This window comes from Peromyscus eremicus, chromosome 10 (genome assembly GCF_949786415.1).
Source record: "Peromyscus eremicus chromosome 10, PerEre_H2_v1, whole genome shotgun sequence".
Classification (NCBI taxonomy): Eukaryota; Metazoa; Chordata; class Mammalia; order Rodentia; family Cricetidae; genus Peromyscus; species Peromyscus eremicus.
In genome coordinates this window covers 10,149,910-10,168,036 of record NC_081426.1, presented here as the reverse complement: position 1 = coordinate 10,168,036, position 18,127 = coordinate 10,149,910, and the positions used below count along the sequence as shown (strand labels likewise).

The following is an 18,127-nucleotide window of genomic DNA, read 5'->3' as shown; positions in this document are numbered from 1 at the left end:
TTCTAGTTTCATGTGTCTGTCCCTACTTACACCATTTATGTGTAAACATTGCAAGCAAGGATCTGCATATGAGAGAGAGTGTAGTTTTTGTCAGAGTTTCTAAGTCTGTGTTACTTTGTTTAATATGCTTTCCAGGGCCATCCATTTTCCTGCAAATTTCATTATTCCACTTTTCATTGTAGTTAAAATTCTCTTGTGTTTTTATATTACATACCACATTTCATTATCCCTTTATCTGTTGGTGGAATGTTGGTCCCATTTCCATGCTATTGTGACTAATTCAGCAATAAAAATGGGTCTGCAGGTGTCTCTATGGTGGGCTGTTGAGTCCTTTGAGTATTTGCCCAGGAATAGTATAGCTAGGTCATATGGCTAGCTCTGTTTTTAATTTCTGAGAAGCCTCCATACTGATTCTTTAATGGCTGCTGTGTTATACTTCCACCACATGAATAAGGGTTTCTTTTTTCCCGTATCTTTGGCAACATTTGTTGTCTTTTTTTTGTCTTCTGACTTGGGTGAGTTAGGATCTCAAGTAGTTTTAATTTGCATTTCTCTGATGGCCAAGGATGTTGAACACTTTCTTAAAGTACTGATTGGTCCGCTGTCTGTCTTTTTTTCTCTCTTTCAAACCATCTATTCATCTAATTATCCTACTCATTATTGAACAGTTTTGGATTTGGGTGTTTAATTTTTGCTCTTCATGTATTTTAGATATTTATTTCCTGTCTAAAGTACAGCTGGCGAAGATTTTCTCTCACTCTGTAGGATGTCTCTTCATTCTGCTGATAGTTTCTTTTGCTGTGCAGAAACTTTTTAAATTTCATGTCGTCTTACTTGTTAATTCTGGGGATTATTTCCAGTATGATTGGAGGTTTGTTCAGAAGGGTCTTTCCTGTGTCTAGACCTTGATGTGTGTTCCCTGTTTTCCTGCAGCAGCTTCAGTACTCCAGGGTTTAAATTAATTGACGTACTTTGATTTTGTTCAGTGTGAGTGCTGTGGGTCTGTTTTCATTCTCTTGTAGGTGGATGTCCAGTTTCACCTGTACTGTTGGTTGACGAGGTTGTCTTTTGTCCAGTGTACATCTTTGAGGGCTTAGCTTTGTCAGAAGTTAGGTGGCTGTAGCTGTGTGAGTTTATTTCTTTGTCCTATGTTCTGTTTCATTGGCCCAAATGTCCATTTTGGTGCCAGTACTGTGTTGGCTGTGCCGCTGTGGCTCTGTAGCACAATTGGAGCTCAAATGTTGTGATACCTACTGTAAGTGTTCTTTTGCTAAGGGTTACTTTGGCTATGTATGCTTTTTTTGTGTTTCCATATGAATGTAGTTTTTCTTCTAGTTCTGTGAAGAGTGTGATTGGAATTTGGATGGGTATTGCATTGGATCTGAGGTTGTTTGTAGTTGTATATCCATTTTCACAGCACTAATTCTGCCAGTCCAGATCAAGGAAGGTCTTTCTTCACCCAGTCTCTTTGACATTCTTCTAGTGCCTTAAAGTTTTCGTTGAAAAGATCTTTGACTTTCTTGGTTAGCTTTATTCCTAGGTACTTAATTTATTTTTTTGAGCTATTGTGATTAGGGTCATTTTCCTATTATAATTAATTAATTAATTTTTTATTTTCATTTTTTGAGACAAGCGTTTCTCTGTGGAACAGCCCTGGCTGTCCTGGAACTCCCTCTGTAGACCAGGCTGGCCTTGAACTCACAGAGATCCACCTGCCTCTGCCTCCTGAGTGCTGGGATTAAACACATGTGCCAGCTTGCCCAGCTACTTTTCCTAATTTCTTTCTCAGCAAGTTTGTTATTGATATTTATGAAAGACAGTGTTTTTGTTGGTTGGTTGGTTTGTTCTGTTGTTGTATTTTGGAATTTTGTACTCTGCACCTTCATTGAAAGTGTTTATTCTAAAAGGCTTCTGGTAGCATCTGTAAGGGCTCTTGAGTATAGAATTGTTGTCTGAAAATAGAAATACCATCTTCCTTTCTTAGTTTTATTCCTTTTCTGTCTTTCTTTTGTCTTGGGGACTTAGCTAAGACTTTGAACACTATATTGAGTAAGACACAGTGGACACCCTTATCTGGCTTCAGATGTTAGGAAATGTTTTCAGTAGTTTCCCATGTCGTATAATGTTGGCTGCAGGTTTGCCATGTATATCCTTTATTATTTTGAGGTATGGTCTGTCTGTGCATAATATTTTCAATACGTTTATCCTGAAAGTGTGCTAAACTTTGTCAGGTATCTTTCCTGCATCTATTCCAGAGGACCAAATAGGTTGTTTGTTTGTTTTCATTTTCTTTTGTTTCTAGGGACTTTTAAATTTCTTTTAAAATTTCTTCAATGATCCATTGTCCTTCATAACTGTACTATTTAGTCTCCAAGTATTTGTGATCTTTCTGAAGTTTTTGATCCTGCCGATTTCTACTTTCATTCTACAGTGGATAGTATACGAGGAATCCTCTCAGTGTGTGTGCTTGTGCTTGTTAATGGCGATGGGATCAGTTTAGGTTCTGTGTGCTTCTGAGATGAATGTGCACTGCCTCGATGCTGGTTGGACTATTCTGTAGATATTTGTTACATACAGGCAATCCATGGTGTAACTTACTTTCTTTGCTGATTTTAAGTTCGGGATACCTGTGTAGACATGAGAGTGAGGTATTGAACTCTGCCACTGTTACTATGTCAGGATTTATGTGATCTTTCTCTTTCAGTATCTTATGTAACTAGGAGCACCCATATTTGGTGCATAAATGGTTGTAATTGTTAAGTTTTTTTTGGTGAATTGTTCCCTTTGCTCAGTGTCCTCTTAAAAAGTGTGTGTGTTTCTGCTTGTGTGTTTGTGTGTCATGTATGTGCATGTTGTTGCTCAAATCCTAAATGGTCTTATAATAGCCTGGAGCCAGATGTTAGGGTAAATGCTGAAAGATCAGAGAGACAAAAGAACAAGCCACAGCCACCTCTCACCTCACCAACTCCACGAATCCTCAGACTGAAATTCTCTGAGTCCTCAGCCGAAAGGCCTCTAGTTCCTGTCTCCTCACACCTTATATGCCTTTCTCCACCCAGCCATTTCACTTCCTTCCTAGTGCTGGGTTTAATGGTATATGTGCTTCCCAAATATTAGGGTTAAAGGTGTGTGCCACCACTGCCTGACCTCCGTGTTTAACTGTGGCTGACTCTGTACTCTGATCTTCAGGCAAGCTTTATTAGAGTACAACAAAATAGCACCACAGCAGGTGGCTGTGAAGGCCAGAGGCGGGCATCAGATTGCCTGGGACTGGAGTTGGAGACAGTTGTGAGTTGCGTAATGTAGGTGCTGGGAACTGAGCCTAGGTCCTTTCTGTAAGAGCAGCAAATGCTCTTAACTGCTGAGCCATCTTTCTAGGCCCATGAGTGTCCTCCTTTATCTCTTTTGATTTGTTTTTATTTGAAATCTATTTTCTCAGATATAAAAATAACTTTTTTTAACTGCTTGTTTATTGGCTCTATTTGCTTGGTAGATCGATTATACTTGACATTCAGTCTTTAGGCATCTTTGCTAGTTGAGTGGGTCTCAGTTTTTATTTACATTTGAGATTATTTTTTTTAAAAATCAACCTTGTTATTTCCTATGATTTTATCATGAGATCCTGGCTGACTGGATTATGGCTTTTCTTTGCTTCCTCCCCTCGTAGTTTTGGCGGTTAGCTGGTTCACTGGGTTAGACATGACTGATTCTCTCCCAGCTCTTCTTCATTCATCTGTTCTTTCAGGGAATGTACTCATTTATTAAGTGTATTCAGGGCTTGTTAAAAGACGCTTTTAATATAGATTGTAAGCAAGAAGGTTAAGAGAAGGAATGAGGTACTTGGGATAAAGTAGGGACACCCAAGAGCACGAGTGTGTGGCTTTGTCTGAGAGAGTGAGCTGCTGCCCCATACAAGTGGGTTCTCTTGCACATGCCCCTCCCGTGTAGAAAGTGGGTTTTCTTGCACATGCCCCTCCCGTGTAGAGCTCCTTGAAGACTCGGTGGTGCTGGCTGTGCTGTCATCAACAGCCGAGTGTACTGATCAGTCGGAGGAGAGCTGCTCCGGGTAGAGTGCTCCTGGCTGGCAGCTGTTTACTTCCTGGACTTGAAAAGTCCCATTTGGGTTTGCCTGGCTTTTAGGGTGGCCGAAGTTACTGTGATGTTCCTGTCTTTGTGAGGTGCCATTTTTTTTCCTTGCAGCTTTTAGCATTCTTCTTCACTTCATAGTTTAGTCATGGAGAAGTTCTCTGGCCAGGTCTAGTTTGGATTCCGAATGGCTCTTAGCTGGTGTTTGGCTAGTGGCCCCTTTGCTCCAGGGTTATGGAGTCTTGTGCTGTGATATCATTAGGTGCTGTTTGTCTTCACCTTCCCTCAGCCCTCCTACCCCACAGAGACTAAGGCTGCTCTCTGGAGCGCCTCTCTGGAGCTTCTTGTATCCCTGTTTCTAAAATGACAGGAAATTGACTTACAGTTTTCTTCTTCTTTTAAACATTAGTAGTCCCTTCCTCATCACTAGCTTGTAGGTGTGTCTTCTTTTAAAATCATAAATACTGTGGATTTTACCACTCCTGCAGATTATTAAGAGGTAGTTTCTTCTTATGAACTTCTGTTAGATTGAGTAGTGTACCTCAGCCCCCACCTCTGGAGGATGTCTGTTGTTTTCATCAGATTCTCGGGAGGGTTGTGACGGTACTGAGTAGAGTAAGACAGAGACAGGAGGGTGGGAGACGAGGAAGGGAGAGCACTTGGAAGGTGAAGTTGCAGCTGTCAGTCAGCACTGGGAATGGTTGGCCCCGCCCTGCTGAGACCTGTCCCTTGGGCTCTGCCCTTGCATGTCTCTTGTAAACCTCAGCCAGTGTGGCTGGTGCCCGCTTTACCTACACTGGTTCTTTGAAGACCTTCCCCACTCCCGCCCCTGTATTTAAATCCTTCAAATTTTTCTTCTAAAAGGCAGTTTTCCATGTGTTTTCTTCTTTCCAACTGAACACAATTTACTCCTTTGCCGAAAGGAGTCACTAGGGAACCTGATCCTTAAGAAAATTGCTATTCTTTTTTTTTTTTTTTTTTTTTTTTTTTTCCCCCGAGACAGGGTTTCTCTGTGTAGCTTTGGTGCCTTTCCTGGAACTCATTCTGTAGACCAGGCTGGCCTCGAACTCACAGAGATCTGCCTGCCTCTGCCACCCAAGGGCTGGGATTAAAGGTATGAGCCATCACCACCCGGCTGAAAATTGCTATTCTTGCAAGATATTTATACATTGCCCCTTAGCGTCAACAAGAAATAGGCTTCAGAAACCTTCCTCCCCCAATACCAAAGTGTACCAGTGCCCAGTCCCTTATGTACTGCATGAAATTTGCACATATGTGCCTGTGCAAAAAAGCTTAATATAGAAGCTTTTTTTCCTGAATAATTTCAATTCTCAGTTGAATTACCTGATGTGGAACCTAGGAGTACACAACATTAAACACACACACACACACACACACACACACACACTCACTTACACTCTATCACACTCCTTGGATTGATAATTCTTGAGATTAGAAGCTGGGTAGTAATTTATCTCTACTTCTTCCTTAATACCTAACATAATGGACAGTTAATAGATATTTATTGAACTCATTCTTTTAATTATAATGTTAAAGCATGGATTAGAAAACGTATTCCTACTCCTAATTAGGTTTTTCCTTATTGCATTCATACTAGTTTTTTTTATATAGATGTAATGAATTAGTAAATGAAATACAAATATTAGTAAATTAAAATGTGTTTTCAGCTCTTTGTTAGATGTTAGGGAACACAGTAATTGATAAGTTTGGTTATTAATAAATCAAACTGTAAGAACATGTGGTCATCACAGATGCATATTAAATAATTTTTGAAATTTGAGATATATAATTGTTTATGGTATACTTGTCTTCAGAGGTGGGATGGTTAGTGTCTGGATTGTACATAGAGACATATTTTTACTGTTTTGATTGGGTCTTGTTCTACAGGAAGATAAGCAAGAAAGGGCATTTTAGGCTGAAGGATATCAAGTTAGTTAAGCCTAAGAAAATACAGAAGGTGATTTGTACTGCTAGAATGTAATGTATAGGTGGGGGCAGTGATAAAGGTATAAAAAGGTAAGTGGGACAATCTGGCCTCCCTCCTCCTATCTCCCCAGTAAATGATGAAATTTAGATGCTTTGTAGATTATTTGGTCTATAGTTAGTTCATGGGTAGAAATCCACTGAGTTTTAAACAGGGAAGTTAATACCTCTGGCACAATACAGATTTTCTCTGTGTTAGACAGGGATATTAGTAGGTAATTCCTGTAAACCAGAGATAAATGTGGAGTTAAATTGCTTAGTGCTGAGAAGATGAAGAGAGAAGACGCATGAAATCCTTAGGAAATCACTGTTTAGCTGAATGTGGATTATGGGGATGTAAACATTCGTCATAACTGAATTTTGGGTTCTAGATTTTTGTTTATTCTGAACATCATTTCTGAAGGAATTTTTAGCAGGAGAAAGTAGAAGTTGGGGAAAACTGACACTTGACACTTTTAAAAACTGTTGGCTGGATGTGATGTATGATTGGATTCACTGATGCAGGCTTACAGCGATCCACACTGGTCAAGGCAAAAGCACTTTTCTATCTTTATTCCGTTGTTATTTATTTACTTTTATAGATAGGAGCCCACTGTGTGGTCCAGGCTGCCTGTAGACTCACTGCTGACCCCAAACTTGTGGCAGTCCTCCTCCCTCAGCTCCTTGAATACTGGAATTACAAGCATGCTCTACCACTTCAGCTACATTTTTCTCTCTTTTTGTTTTGTTGTGTTTTAGGTTTGTTTATTTAATTTTGTAATGTTTGTGTGTTTTTCTTGTGTTATGTATGTGCACCACATGTGTTCCTGGCACCTGTGGAGATCAGAAGATGATATCTCACCCCCCGGAACTGGACTTACAGATGGTTGTTAACTTCTAACATGGGTGCTGGGAACCAAACCCAGGTCCTTGGCAAGAGCAACAAGTGCTCTTGACTCCCTAGCCCCATTTTTCTATCTTATATGAGCATTTTAATTTGGTGAGAAATAGTTTTTGTGATTGAGATTTTTGCTTTTGCCTCTCATATTTAAGATCCAAGTTAATTTTGTTTAATGGTAATATAATGTTGTTGTAAGAGCTAATGGATATACAGAAGATATTTAACTAATTGGGGACAATGCATTCTTTTGATAGATTTTTATGAAACCAGATTTTGCCTTGGACGATTCCTTAACTTTTAATTCAGTTTTACCCTGGTCTCATTTTAATACTGCTGGTGGAAAAGGAAATCGTGATGCAGCTTCTTCCAAGTTGCTTCAAGAAAAGGTAATTTCTTGCTGACTTTTTCCATACAGCAAACTTTATTCTGGTTAGGTGGTACTAAGTTTTAGAGTTCAGATTTCTTTATTAAGCTCTACGTTAGTTCTCGCCTCCTCTCTCTTCCCTTCCCAGCCCTATCTCTCCCTTTTTTATCTTTCCTGTTCCCTTTCCTCTTGCTTTCTTTCTTGGTGTTGAGTTTGAACCTAGGGCTTCATCCATATTAGGTCAAGTACTCTACCACTACCTACCTCTCCTACCTATTAAGTTCATTTTTGTTGCCAGTCATAGTTAATAATAACTCTGATTTTAACTGATGGATTAGTTAGTGGCATCTTAACTCAGTGGAATGAAAGAAAAGCTTACTGAGTGCTTCTTACCTAAAATAGAAGTTGGTGGAATTTTACTTTAAAAAACTTACTGTATGTGTATGAGATATGTGTGGTAGGATTGGTACATGGCACTGTGTAGATGCAGAGGTCAGTTGGTGGAATTTTACTTTAAAAAACTTACTGTATGTGTATGAGATATATGTGGTAGGATTGGTACATGGCACTGTGTAGATGCAGAGGTCAGAGGTCAACTTTGTGTTGTCAGTTCTCTCCTTCCTTTATGTGGGTTCTGGACATTTAACTCAAGTCCTCAGGCTTAGATGGCAAGTGATTTTGTCATCTCACTGGCCCTAAGTTGATGGAATTGTAGTGGAGAGAATATACTAGTTAACAAATTGCTTTGCATTTATCCCAAATATTTCAGTTATCTATCAGCTAACTCTAACAATGATCTAAAGGCACAGTGAATCAACTTTGTGAAGTGCTATTTTCTTCATTTTCATATTGAAGATCATTATTTTGAAGCAAAAATGTTTTAGTTAGAATATGATATCCCTACTACACTGTATTTTTGCTTTATAAAGCCTAGTCTTTTGCATATCATCGGTCAACAATCTTCAGTTTTACTCTGCTGCTGTGTCTTCGAGTAAACATCTTGGAAGTGGTTTCTAATTTAGAACTCTAGGCATATCAAGAACCCTGTAAGACTTGAGTGACTCTGTTCTTTCTCAGCACTTGGCCTAGAGCCTGTAAAACCAACTGATCCTTAAGGACATTTATTTCATGCTTGTGGCCTTACTTGGCCTCTGAAAGCCTCAAGAAGACTGTTCAATCAGCTGGGTCCAGTTCTCCATAGGAATTGAGGAAGAGACTAGGGAGCCTGAGCAGACTTGTGGGGAAGAACCATGTGTATTCCTTTTTTCATAACTGTAAATGGAAATAAGATCATTGTTTTTCCTTAGAAATTTCCACTTATGAAAATACATATAAGCATATATAATATATATATATATAAATATTTGTACTGATTATAAACAGTGGTGTATGATATATGTTGCCTTATTCCCAGACTGCACTTTCACTTTTAGAGTCTTATTCTCTGGTAGAATAAGACCTTAAAAAAAAAAAAACCATCTTATTAATTATACATATACTTTAGGAGTACTTTAAAAATTCTTTCCTTTAGGTCAGCTTAATAGGAAACAAATTATTAAAGTATTAGCTTTTGAAAAGAGTGGATTATTGGAGTATTGATGAATTCCAAAACTCTTTAAAACTCATAGGAAATTCTTTTCTCATTCTGAATATTTAAAGTAACTAAAGTGATGAAAATTAAAAGCTTTTTAAGTCACAGAGTCAGGTTTGTTGTATTTACACTCCTTTTCATTCTGCTTTGTTAGAGTAGGAATGAAAGAGTTAAAAGATAGCACTTCCGAGCGCCTCCTGTAGTGGAGTAGAGTGAGTTTCCCTGCTGACTTTAAAGCGATACTGTATCCTCCTTTGGGTTACCGAAGTGCTGGTCTGGGATGTGGTGGGTTGCATGGAATGCAAATCATTGCCCTGTGTCTTCATTAAGAAAGTTTTTTCTTGGATGAGATGACCCAGTGGGCAAAGATGCAACTCTCCAGCCTGACTGCCTGCAGTGGAGCACTGAGATCACATGGTGGAAGGAAAGAAATGACTCCTGCAGGTTTTCCTTTGATGTCTACATTAGGCTGTGACATGTACACCTCTCTCCCACAAAACAGAATATACACCTTTTTGTTTTTAAGACTTTCCTTAAAAAAAGAAATCAGGGCTAGATATGTAATTTGGTGGTAGAGTGAGCCTCACATATATGAGGGCCGGAGTTTGATCTTCAGCACTGCAGGGGATGGGGGGAAGTACATTGTGCATAGGAACAAAGTTGGTTTTTTTTTTTTGTTTATCTTTAAAATTATAGACCTATTATAACAGTCCAGAGATTGGCAACGTCATATAAGGCATAAGTGAAGGTTGTCCATTCATCGTTTGCCATTCTGAGATTTGAGTCCACTTGAGCATATAAATCTATTTTACTCTGTTTGTATTCATGTTGCTTTTTTAGTGTGTAAGTAGCTGTATTGAAGATGAGAAGAAAAAGAGTATGAGCTCAAGAAAATTAAATTATAAAAATTTCTTAATTTGTAACCCATTAGATGTTAAAAAGATTATTAAGTAAATGACCATTAATTGAAAATAATACCTTCTAATCATTTAAATCATAGCTACTGAAAGTTCATTAATTCTTTTAATACTATGAGGTTCAGAAATAGTGCCTAGGTTACAAAATCTGAAAGTAACTAAGAGAAATGGAGATACTGTGGTAAAAAAAAAGAGCCATATTCTCTTAGAAAGAAAAGAAAGAAAAGGTAGCCCTGTGGTTCAGTAGACATGTATTGGACTGATAGTGATGGAAGCAATCTGTTTCAGAGTTCCAGATCTGGAATTTAGAAAGCATATCAAATATACAACAGTAAGAATTAGCCTTGGTAGTACTATAGTATACATGATCTAATGACTTACGGCATTTATCACTCTTCTAAGAGTATAAGACATTGGAGTAAAAATTACAAATGGATAAAAGAATTATTTCAGAAATGTAAAATAAGCAGCCTTGAAGAAAGCATCTGAATGAATCGTTGTATGTAATATGTGACTCAACAGTCGGTCTGCTATCATTTTGAAACAGTGCAGTGTAGGATGAAGAGCTGAGTGACAGACACGGGTTTATATTTTATTTTTGGCACTTGCTAACCATATGACAATATTCAAGTTATTTAATGCTTCTGCATTTTCTCATTTGTAAAACAAGAATGCTAATTGTAGCTGAAGCTTGTTACAATTAGAAAACATACATGCATGTGAAATAGATGTGATAGTACACAGAAGAAAAAGCTCAGTGTAAACTATAGCCATCTACTTAGATAAATGATATATGATGTTGATGTGGGCCAAGGAGATAATTTTCTCTGAAATCTTAGAACTCAAACTACCATTAAACTCTGAGCAGCTCACTGTGAGAAGGAGGTAGTATTTAAGGGTAGCCGTGCCTGGGAAGGAAGAAGCAGCAAGGACACTTCTGTTCTTTGCTCTCACATTTACCTGTCTTGGGGCTGCACTTTTTGATTCCCATTTTGTGTGCCAGATTCCAAGGGTCCCATAATCCAACAATTCACACAATAGAACTTAGTACTTGTAGAACATTTTTACCATTTTCAGAAAGTATTTGGATAGTCAAGAATGATATACTTAAGACATATCTGATTTTTTCTTCTCTTTGAAGCTGAGCCATTATCTGGATATTGTGGAAGTAAACATTGCTCACCAGATCTCTCTACGTTCAGAAGCATTTTTTCATGCAATGACCTCTCAACATGAATTGCAGGACTACCTCAAGAAAACTTCCCAGGCTGTAAAAATGCTTCGAGATAAAATTGCACAGATTGATAAAGTTATGTGTGAAGGATCACTACATGTTTTAAGACTGGCACTTACCAGAAATAATTGTGTTAAAGTATACAGTAAACTGAAGTTAATGGCCACTGTGCACCAAACTCAGCCTACAGTGCAGGTGTTATTATCTACTTCTGAATTTGTTGGAGCATTGGACTTGATAGCAACAACTCAAGAGGTTCTGCAGCAGGAGCTTCAAGGCATTCACAGCTTCCGGTATGTCTGTTAAGTAAACCATTAGAAGTAATGTCAGAGAAGTTCCAAGGATAAATATTTATATACAGTGTTAAAAGTGTAGATGTAGTCAAAGTGAAATGTGTATTTTGTCTTCCAGATTGATTTGCTTAGTACTGTTATAATTATGTTACTTATAGTAACAAAACAAAAACGAAGTAGTAGTAGCGATATTTCAATACAGAAGCTAACTTAAAATTCTAGTAAATGGGGTTGGGGATTTAGCTCAGTGGTAGAGCGCTTGCCTATGCCTAGCAAGCGCAAAGCCCTGGGTTCGGTCCTCAGCTCTGGGGAAAAAAAAATTCTAGTAAATGGAATAAATACAAAACCAGTTACAATTTGAAAATAGCACTTTGAAAGCAGACTGCTTTAAATTATTTAGAATGATTTCTGTAGGCTCATGACACGGCTCAGGGGTAAAGGCGCTTGCCTCCAAGCCCAGTGACTTGACCTCCACATATGTTGTCATGGCATAAGCAGGCACGTGCACACACACACACACACACACACACAAATAAATATAAAACATCTTTTTAAAGGGTTGAAATTGAATGCTTTCTAGGATTTCTAATTTTCAGTTTGTGTCTTGAATTTCAAATAGTGATTGGAAAAAACCAAAAACCTGTCCTTCCCAAGTTCTTACTTTGAGACTACCTTTACCAAAACAAAACCAGAACAGGGCTGGGGAAATTACTCAGTTGGAGAAGTGCTTGCCAAGAAACTATGAGGATCCAAATTAGATCTCTAGAAAACACATTTTAAAAAATTGGTAAGGGTAATAGAACTGGAAGATCCCTGGGATTCATTGACTATCCAGCCTAGTCTACTCAGCAAGTTCCAGACTAATGAGAGATTGTCTCAAAAATCAAAGTCGATGATGCTTAAGGGGTGACACCCTTGCTTGACCTTTCTCTCTCTCTCTCACACACACACACACACACACACACACACACACACACGCTGAAACAGGGTGGTGGTGGCTGCAGGTGTTTGTTGTTCATGGTTAGAGCACTTGCTTAGCCTGTGAGTTTTATCTTCAGTTACCACTAACACAAAAAGAAACAAAGCTAATTTGACTTTGAAATTACACATAAAATACTTTTAAGATTGTAGTTGTGGATATTTTATTTGAAATTGTATTATTTATAGACCACTTGCAGCCATCAAAATTTCATTACACTAAGCATGTGTTGGTGTTCTTATAGAAGTTCTTATCTTGTGCAGATTCATTCAGAACTTGCAATAAGAGGTTCCAGCTGCAGTCTTACGGATGTGCTCTGTAGGTTAATAGAGATGTAATATCTTCTAGGAGAGTTAGAGTCAAAATAAGCTCATTTTAATTGAATTACAAGTTCTCATTAACTAAGATTATATATATGGAATGTTTAGATAGCACTTTAGAATTTGTACAAAATTGAATTAAGTCATTGATTCATTCATTCATTCATTGAGGAAATGACAGTGAGCACTTAGGAATGTCAGGCTGACTATGAGAGTTTTGAGTCACGAACAGAGCAGAGGCGCTCTCTGCTCTGACAGTTTCTGCTGTGTGTTCTGTCAGAGGGAGGGGGCTAAGCACATGACTTGGCAGTTAGGGTACGTCCAACACAGTGTGATTGTGTACAGATTGCTGTGGGACTCCAGCGCTAGGAACATAACGCAGATTTTGTTAGTTGCAGAAATGGTTACAGGCTAAGTCACAAAGCTTTTTGAAAGGCTCTTAAAAGCTGTTGTTGAAAGTCCTCTCCTTAAAATTATACCTTACATAAATGTTTGGATGATTTATGGGCCTTTGAAGTCTACTGTGGGTTTCCGAGCATGGAGCCCCCAGTGACTAAATGATTTCTAATTTTCTCACCTCTGAATTATTTTCAATTTGTGTGATATTTTAATGCATAGTTGATTTTATCATTGTTTTACAAAAATAGACTTAAATGGAAGTGACAGAAGCTCTCAGTTTCACTTTTGTTTATCACACGCTAGTCGTGATATCGGCAGCACAGAACTGAGACCGAATTAAAGACTGAATGCTTGCTTGCTGAGTTCACATTCTAAACCGGTTCTAGTTTTTACCACAAAGGTCTTACAGTTTCATTTGATACATTTGTTTGTGATCGATAATATTGATGAAGACTGTAGTTATCCAGAGGTGTCTGGAAAAAAATCTAAGACTCGAGTTGGATGTTTATCAGTGATTTATGATTTATTGCATTAGAGAATCCAAGCTTACATTTATTTAACTGCTTACTACTTATTTTGTTCTTGGGGGTCAAACCCATTGCTTTGTCATACTGGGCAGTGACCCCAAGTGAGTGCCCTAACTTGGATGTTGCTCTTGTCTCATTTTGCTGAGATGTCTGTTGTTAATTTCTTTAGAACCTATACGTGTAAAGGATATTTATCTGTAAACATTTCTGCAAAGCTGCCTATCACCTGTCAGTTCTCTTATGGTTATAACTGTGTAAAAGTTTGGTATCAGAATTTGAGTTGAATTTATACTTTGGATAAGCATTTTCATACACAAGTTATTTCAAAAATAAAAGAACTCTAAAAGAAAATATCTTTCAAATCCTGATTCATACTTGAAGTAATTTGAGACTGAGTTTTGGTAGTTGAGAAATTTTACTTTGTATTTTAAATTTCTGGCAAGTTCTATTTGATGGATTTATATTTTTACTATAAGATTGTTAAATATCAGTGTTATTTTCTTGTAAAGCTTCATTGATATTTTAATGCCATTTAATTTTATTTGAAAATGTAATTCATTTTGGATTCTTTATGTCTTTTGTCTAATCAATTAGGAAATGTACACTCCAGGTTTCTTTTTTATATAAGCATTGTTGGTTAAAAAAAAATTATGTTCTTTTTAAGTCTAAGAACTTTCTATTTGAATTTCACCTGCTTCCCACTCTCCCATGCCTTAGGTCATATTTTAGTCACTTTTTTATGGGGCATGGCTTAGAAAAGCCCTTCATCTCTTTCTTAGTAGAAGAACCAAGGGTCATTATTGAGTTAAATTGTTGGTAGTCTTCTGTTTTTATAGATGCCAGTCTAGGTTTTACATTTGCCTGTAATCTTTGTCTTGCATTTTAAGGGGGCTTTTATTTCAAACTTTCAATAGTCATATTACCAAAAATACCTATTTAAAAAAAAGAATTCAAATATTATTGTTTGTGTGTCATTTTCTGTATAATTTCTAGTCAGTGATAGAAAATATTGCTTATGTTTTTTTTCTTTTTCTCATTTCAGAGCTTTTGACCTAAAAAATTTCTGTGTAAGCTTTTCTTTCTGACTTGTAAATCTCAGAATGCTTCATTTATGTCCTCTAGTGACATGTTCCTGCAGCTTACTGTGCTTTATTATCATGTGTGCCTTTTAAAGTCTTCTGTTAGGCTTTAAGAGCTGCGTCACACACATCTTAATACATATTTGTGAAACCTATGGATTATCTGACATATTACCCAAAAAAGTACATTTTCGTTCTTGGTATATTCTTTTTCTGTGTATTTAACATTCTGTAATCATTGGATTATGGTAATTGTAATTATTTAAAATTAGTTGTTCATTACTGTTTGTAGTAGATATATACCTGTGATTCTCAATCCTGGCTGCATAATAGGCTCCCAGAAGAGCTTTAAAGATAGGTATGCCACACCCATTGAAGCCAATTAAGCTATACTTCTAGAAGGGATGGCTCTATATGTTTTCAAAGCTCTCTGAGAATCTGTAATGTGGGCCAGAATTGAGATGCTAAATATAACCACTACTGAATTCTCTAAAATTTAGATCTTATAATTAAAGTGCTTACATCTTCCTATGTAAATTTCTTTTTTTTTTTAAACAACAATTTTAATCACAGCATTTTCCTTTTCTGATTCCTTCTCTGAGCCTAAAGAGTAATTTATTCAGGTGAAAATTTTGGTTCATACCAAATTCCTACAATTATTGTTTTATATATTTATTGGTTTTTGTAATTAAAAAAATAATAATTTTTACCGTTTAAAATTATTGCGATACTGAACAATTTTAATTATAATACATACATTTTTCACTATCACACATGAAAAGAAAAATATTTGATCCTAGCAATAAAAGTAGTCATTGAAATAATACATATAATTTTTGCTGTATTATTAATTTAGAGGTATTGTTAAAGTTAACAGTATTCAAATTCTTACATAGACATACTATAAAAGTCTCAGTATGGGCCGAAGAATGCATTTAATATTGATAGGCCACAGCTTTTTTTTTCTTCTGTTTTACAGAAAGGCCTTAATTACTTTGACATCTGTTTGCTTTTTTTATTGTAAAGGTTTGTAGAAACTGCGAACATTTACTGAGTTCATTAGTATTCTGAACCAAGTGTGGTACATGCATTGGATGAGCTGTTCGGTTTTCTGCTACAGAAGCCGTGAGATAGGCTGTGCGATCATGTTGCCACGGGTACTGAGAGTGAACTTTAGGCACCTAACTAAGTTGGTTCAGGTCATACAGCTAGTTACAAAACAGGAGAAGGGAGACTCAGACATCTCCTCAGAGCTTGGAACTTGCTTGATATATTTGAATGAGCATCTTACTTGACCCCAGATAACTCTGAACACCAAACTGATTTTATGATATAGATACTGAAGTTATAGGCAGTGATGCTAGTTTTACTGAACAAGGAACTACCATAGTAATTAATTTTCAGGTAAAAATTAATGAAATTAGTTTGTTTTCTAGTTATAAGCCAGCCTGCCTGCCCGTCCGCCTGCCCTCCCTCCCTTCCTCCCTCCCCCCTTCCTTCCCTAATTACCTAAGAGGTGGCAGCATCCAGAGTTAATTATGGGGTTCAGCATTCTGTGGTTTCATCGATAAGAGGCCACCTATGATTCCATTTAAGGAATGTATATTACTGGTTTCGTCAAGATATTCAACATATTATTTGATCCTATAATCCTATATAATCTGCAGTTTAGTTTCCAAACATTAGAATAAGAAAACATGCACATTTTATGCTTTGAGATGAAGCCAAGAGATTGTACTGTTTGATAAAACGAGAACTTCTGTAGACTGTATTAATAAACAAGTTTCTCTGATACATCTAGCCCTAAGGTCACTGTATGAACATACATCTTAGTAGAAAATCCAAATTAATGTATAAATTCAGCCATATCTAAGTAGAAAGTGTTGTAATTGTTCTAACTTACTTTAGTTGGATATATAGATTTAGTGTTTTTTTCAGAAAGTGATATTACCGCTTCATTCTTTTCTTTTTTTCTTGTGTTTATAAAGGAGTAGAACCACTAGAATGAACACACACACATACATACATTTATTAGTGAGGTTTACTGGTTGTGGTCCAGATACCCCAACAATGGCTGTCTTCAAGTCAGGTTCAGTTCACATGCAGTCGCCGTCTCGAGCTGGAGTGCAGGGAATTCCTAGAGAGCTGCTGGTCTTAAGTCAGCCAACTTTGGGATCCTGAAGAAGTGGGTTCTAACACAGGTGAAGGAACACCTCAGCAGCAGGAAGGATGAGCTTGCCAGTGAGAGTGAGGGCAGGCAGGCCAAGCGCAAAGCTGCTTTCTCCTGTGTCTTTTTAGTGGACTGCCACCAGAAGTTGTGGCCCAGATTTAGGGTGGGTCTGCCCACCTCAGATGATCTGGTCAGGAAAGTCTCTCACTAGCGCGCCCAGCTGCTTAGATTTCAGTTGATTACAGATACAGTCAAGGTGACAGCCAAGATTAGCCATCACAATATTATATTTGTATTGTATTTTAGTAGATCTGTTATCACTCTAAAGGGATTATTAAAATACATACTTTATTTTAAGACATGGTATCAGGGTAGCCCAGGCTGGCCTGGAACTGACTGTGTGGATCAGGTTGGTCATAAATTCGGGCTGGAGAGATGGCTCAGAGGTTAAGAGCACTGAGTGCTTTTCCAGAGGTCCTGAGTTCAATTCCCAGCAACCACATGGTGGCTCACAACCATCTATAATGAGATCTGGTACTCTCTTCTGGCCTGCAGTCATACATGCTGTATACATAATAAATAAATAAATCTTAAAAAAAAAAGTGAAAAAGAGGTTGGTCATAAATTCAAAAAGATCTGTCTGCCTCTGCCTCCCCAGTGTGCCACCATGTCCAGCGCCAGGCTACAAACTTGTTAAATGAACTGCTTAGACAAATCTTTGTGGTTTTGTGCATAACAAATAAAGTTTATATCTGCTTCTTATTATCTGTATTTAAGGATGCATAAAGTTGAAGCTATTCAAGTTATTTTAAGACTATCTGAGGCCAGGCAGTGGTGGCGCATGCCTTTAATCGAAGCACTTGGGAAGCAGAGGCAGGTGGATCTCTTGAGTTCAAGGCCATGCTCATCTACAGAGCTAGTTCCAGAACAGCCAGGGCTACACAGAGAAACGTTGTTTCTAAAAACCAAAATAAAATAAAATAAAGACTGAGAGCCTTGTTAAGATGTTAGGCTTAAATTGACAGAATTTTTTTTTTATTATTTTAATGAACAAATATTAGTAGGTGCATTCATACAAACTTGACACCAGAATTTTTTGTGGGATTTGTTGAAGACTATCACACTCAGAGTTAACATATACTTGAGTATTGGCTTCTAATCTGCATTAAAAGAGAATCTATGATCTCCATAAAAACTACTTGAAGAGCAAGCAGTATTAAATTTACATGTACATTTATATTGTGCCTTATATTAAAAAAAAAAAATCAAAGCTGGTCGTGGTGG

At 37.3% G+C, this 18,127-nt stretch overlaps 1 protein-coding gene and 1 long non-coding RNA gene across 3 annotated transcripts in view; one reads left to right on the top strand and one right to left on the bottom strand.

The window, feature by feature from the left end:
- Nucleotides 1–18,127, top strand: part of Vps54 (VPS54 subunit of GARP complex) — a 91,353-nt gene that overhangs the window by 27,457 nt on the left and 45,769 nt on the right. For both annotated transcript variants that reach the window (XM_059275378.1, XM_059275377.1), the window contains exons 6-7: nucleotides 7,225–7,356; nucleotides 10,984–11,369. In XM_059275378.1, the coding sequence (XP_059131361.1) occupies nucleotides 7,225–7,356; nucleotides 10,984–11,369 (518 nt within the window). The remainder of the gene's footprint in view (nucleotides 1–7,224; nucleotides 7,357–10,983; nucleotides 11,370–18,127) is intronic.
- LOC131920904 (uncharacterized) lies at nucleotides 8,440–17,847 on the bottom strand. Its single transcript, XR_009381795.1, has 3 exons — nucleotides 16,183–17,847; nucleotides 11,196–11,375; nucleotides 8,440–8,606 (listed from the first exon to the last, which is right to left on the bottom strand). It is a non-coding gene; the product is annotated as an uncharacterized LOC131920904 (long non-coding RNA).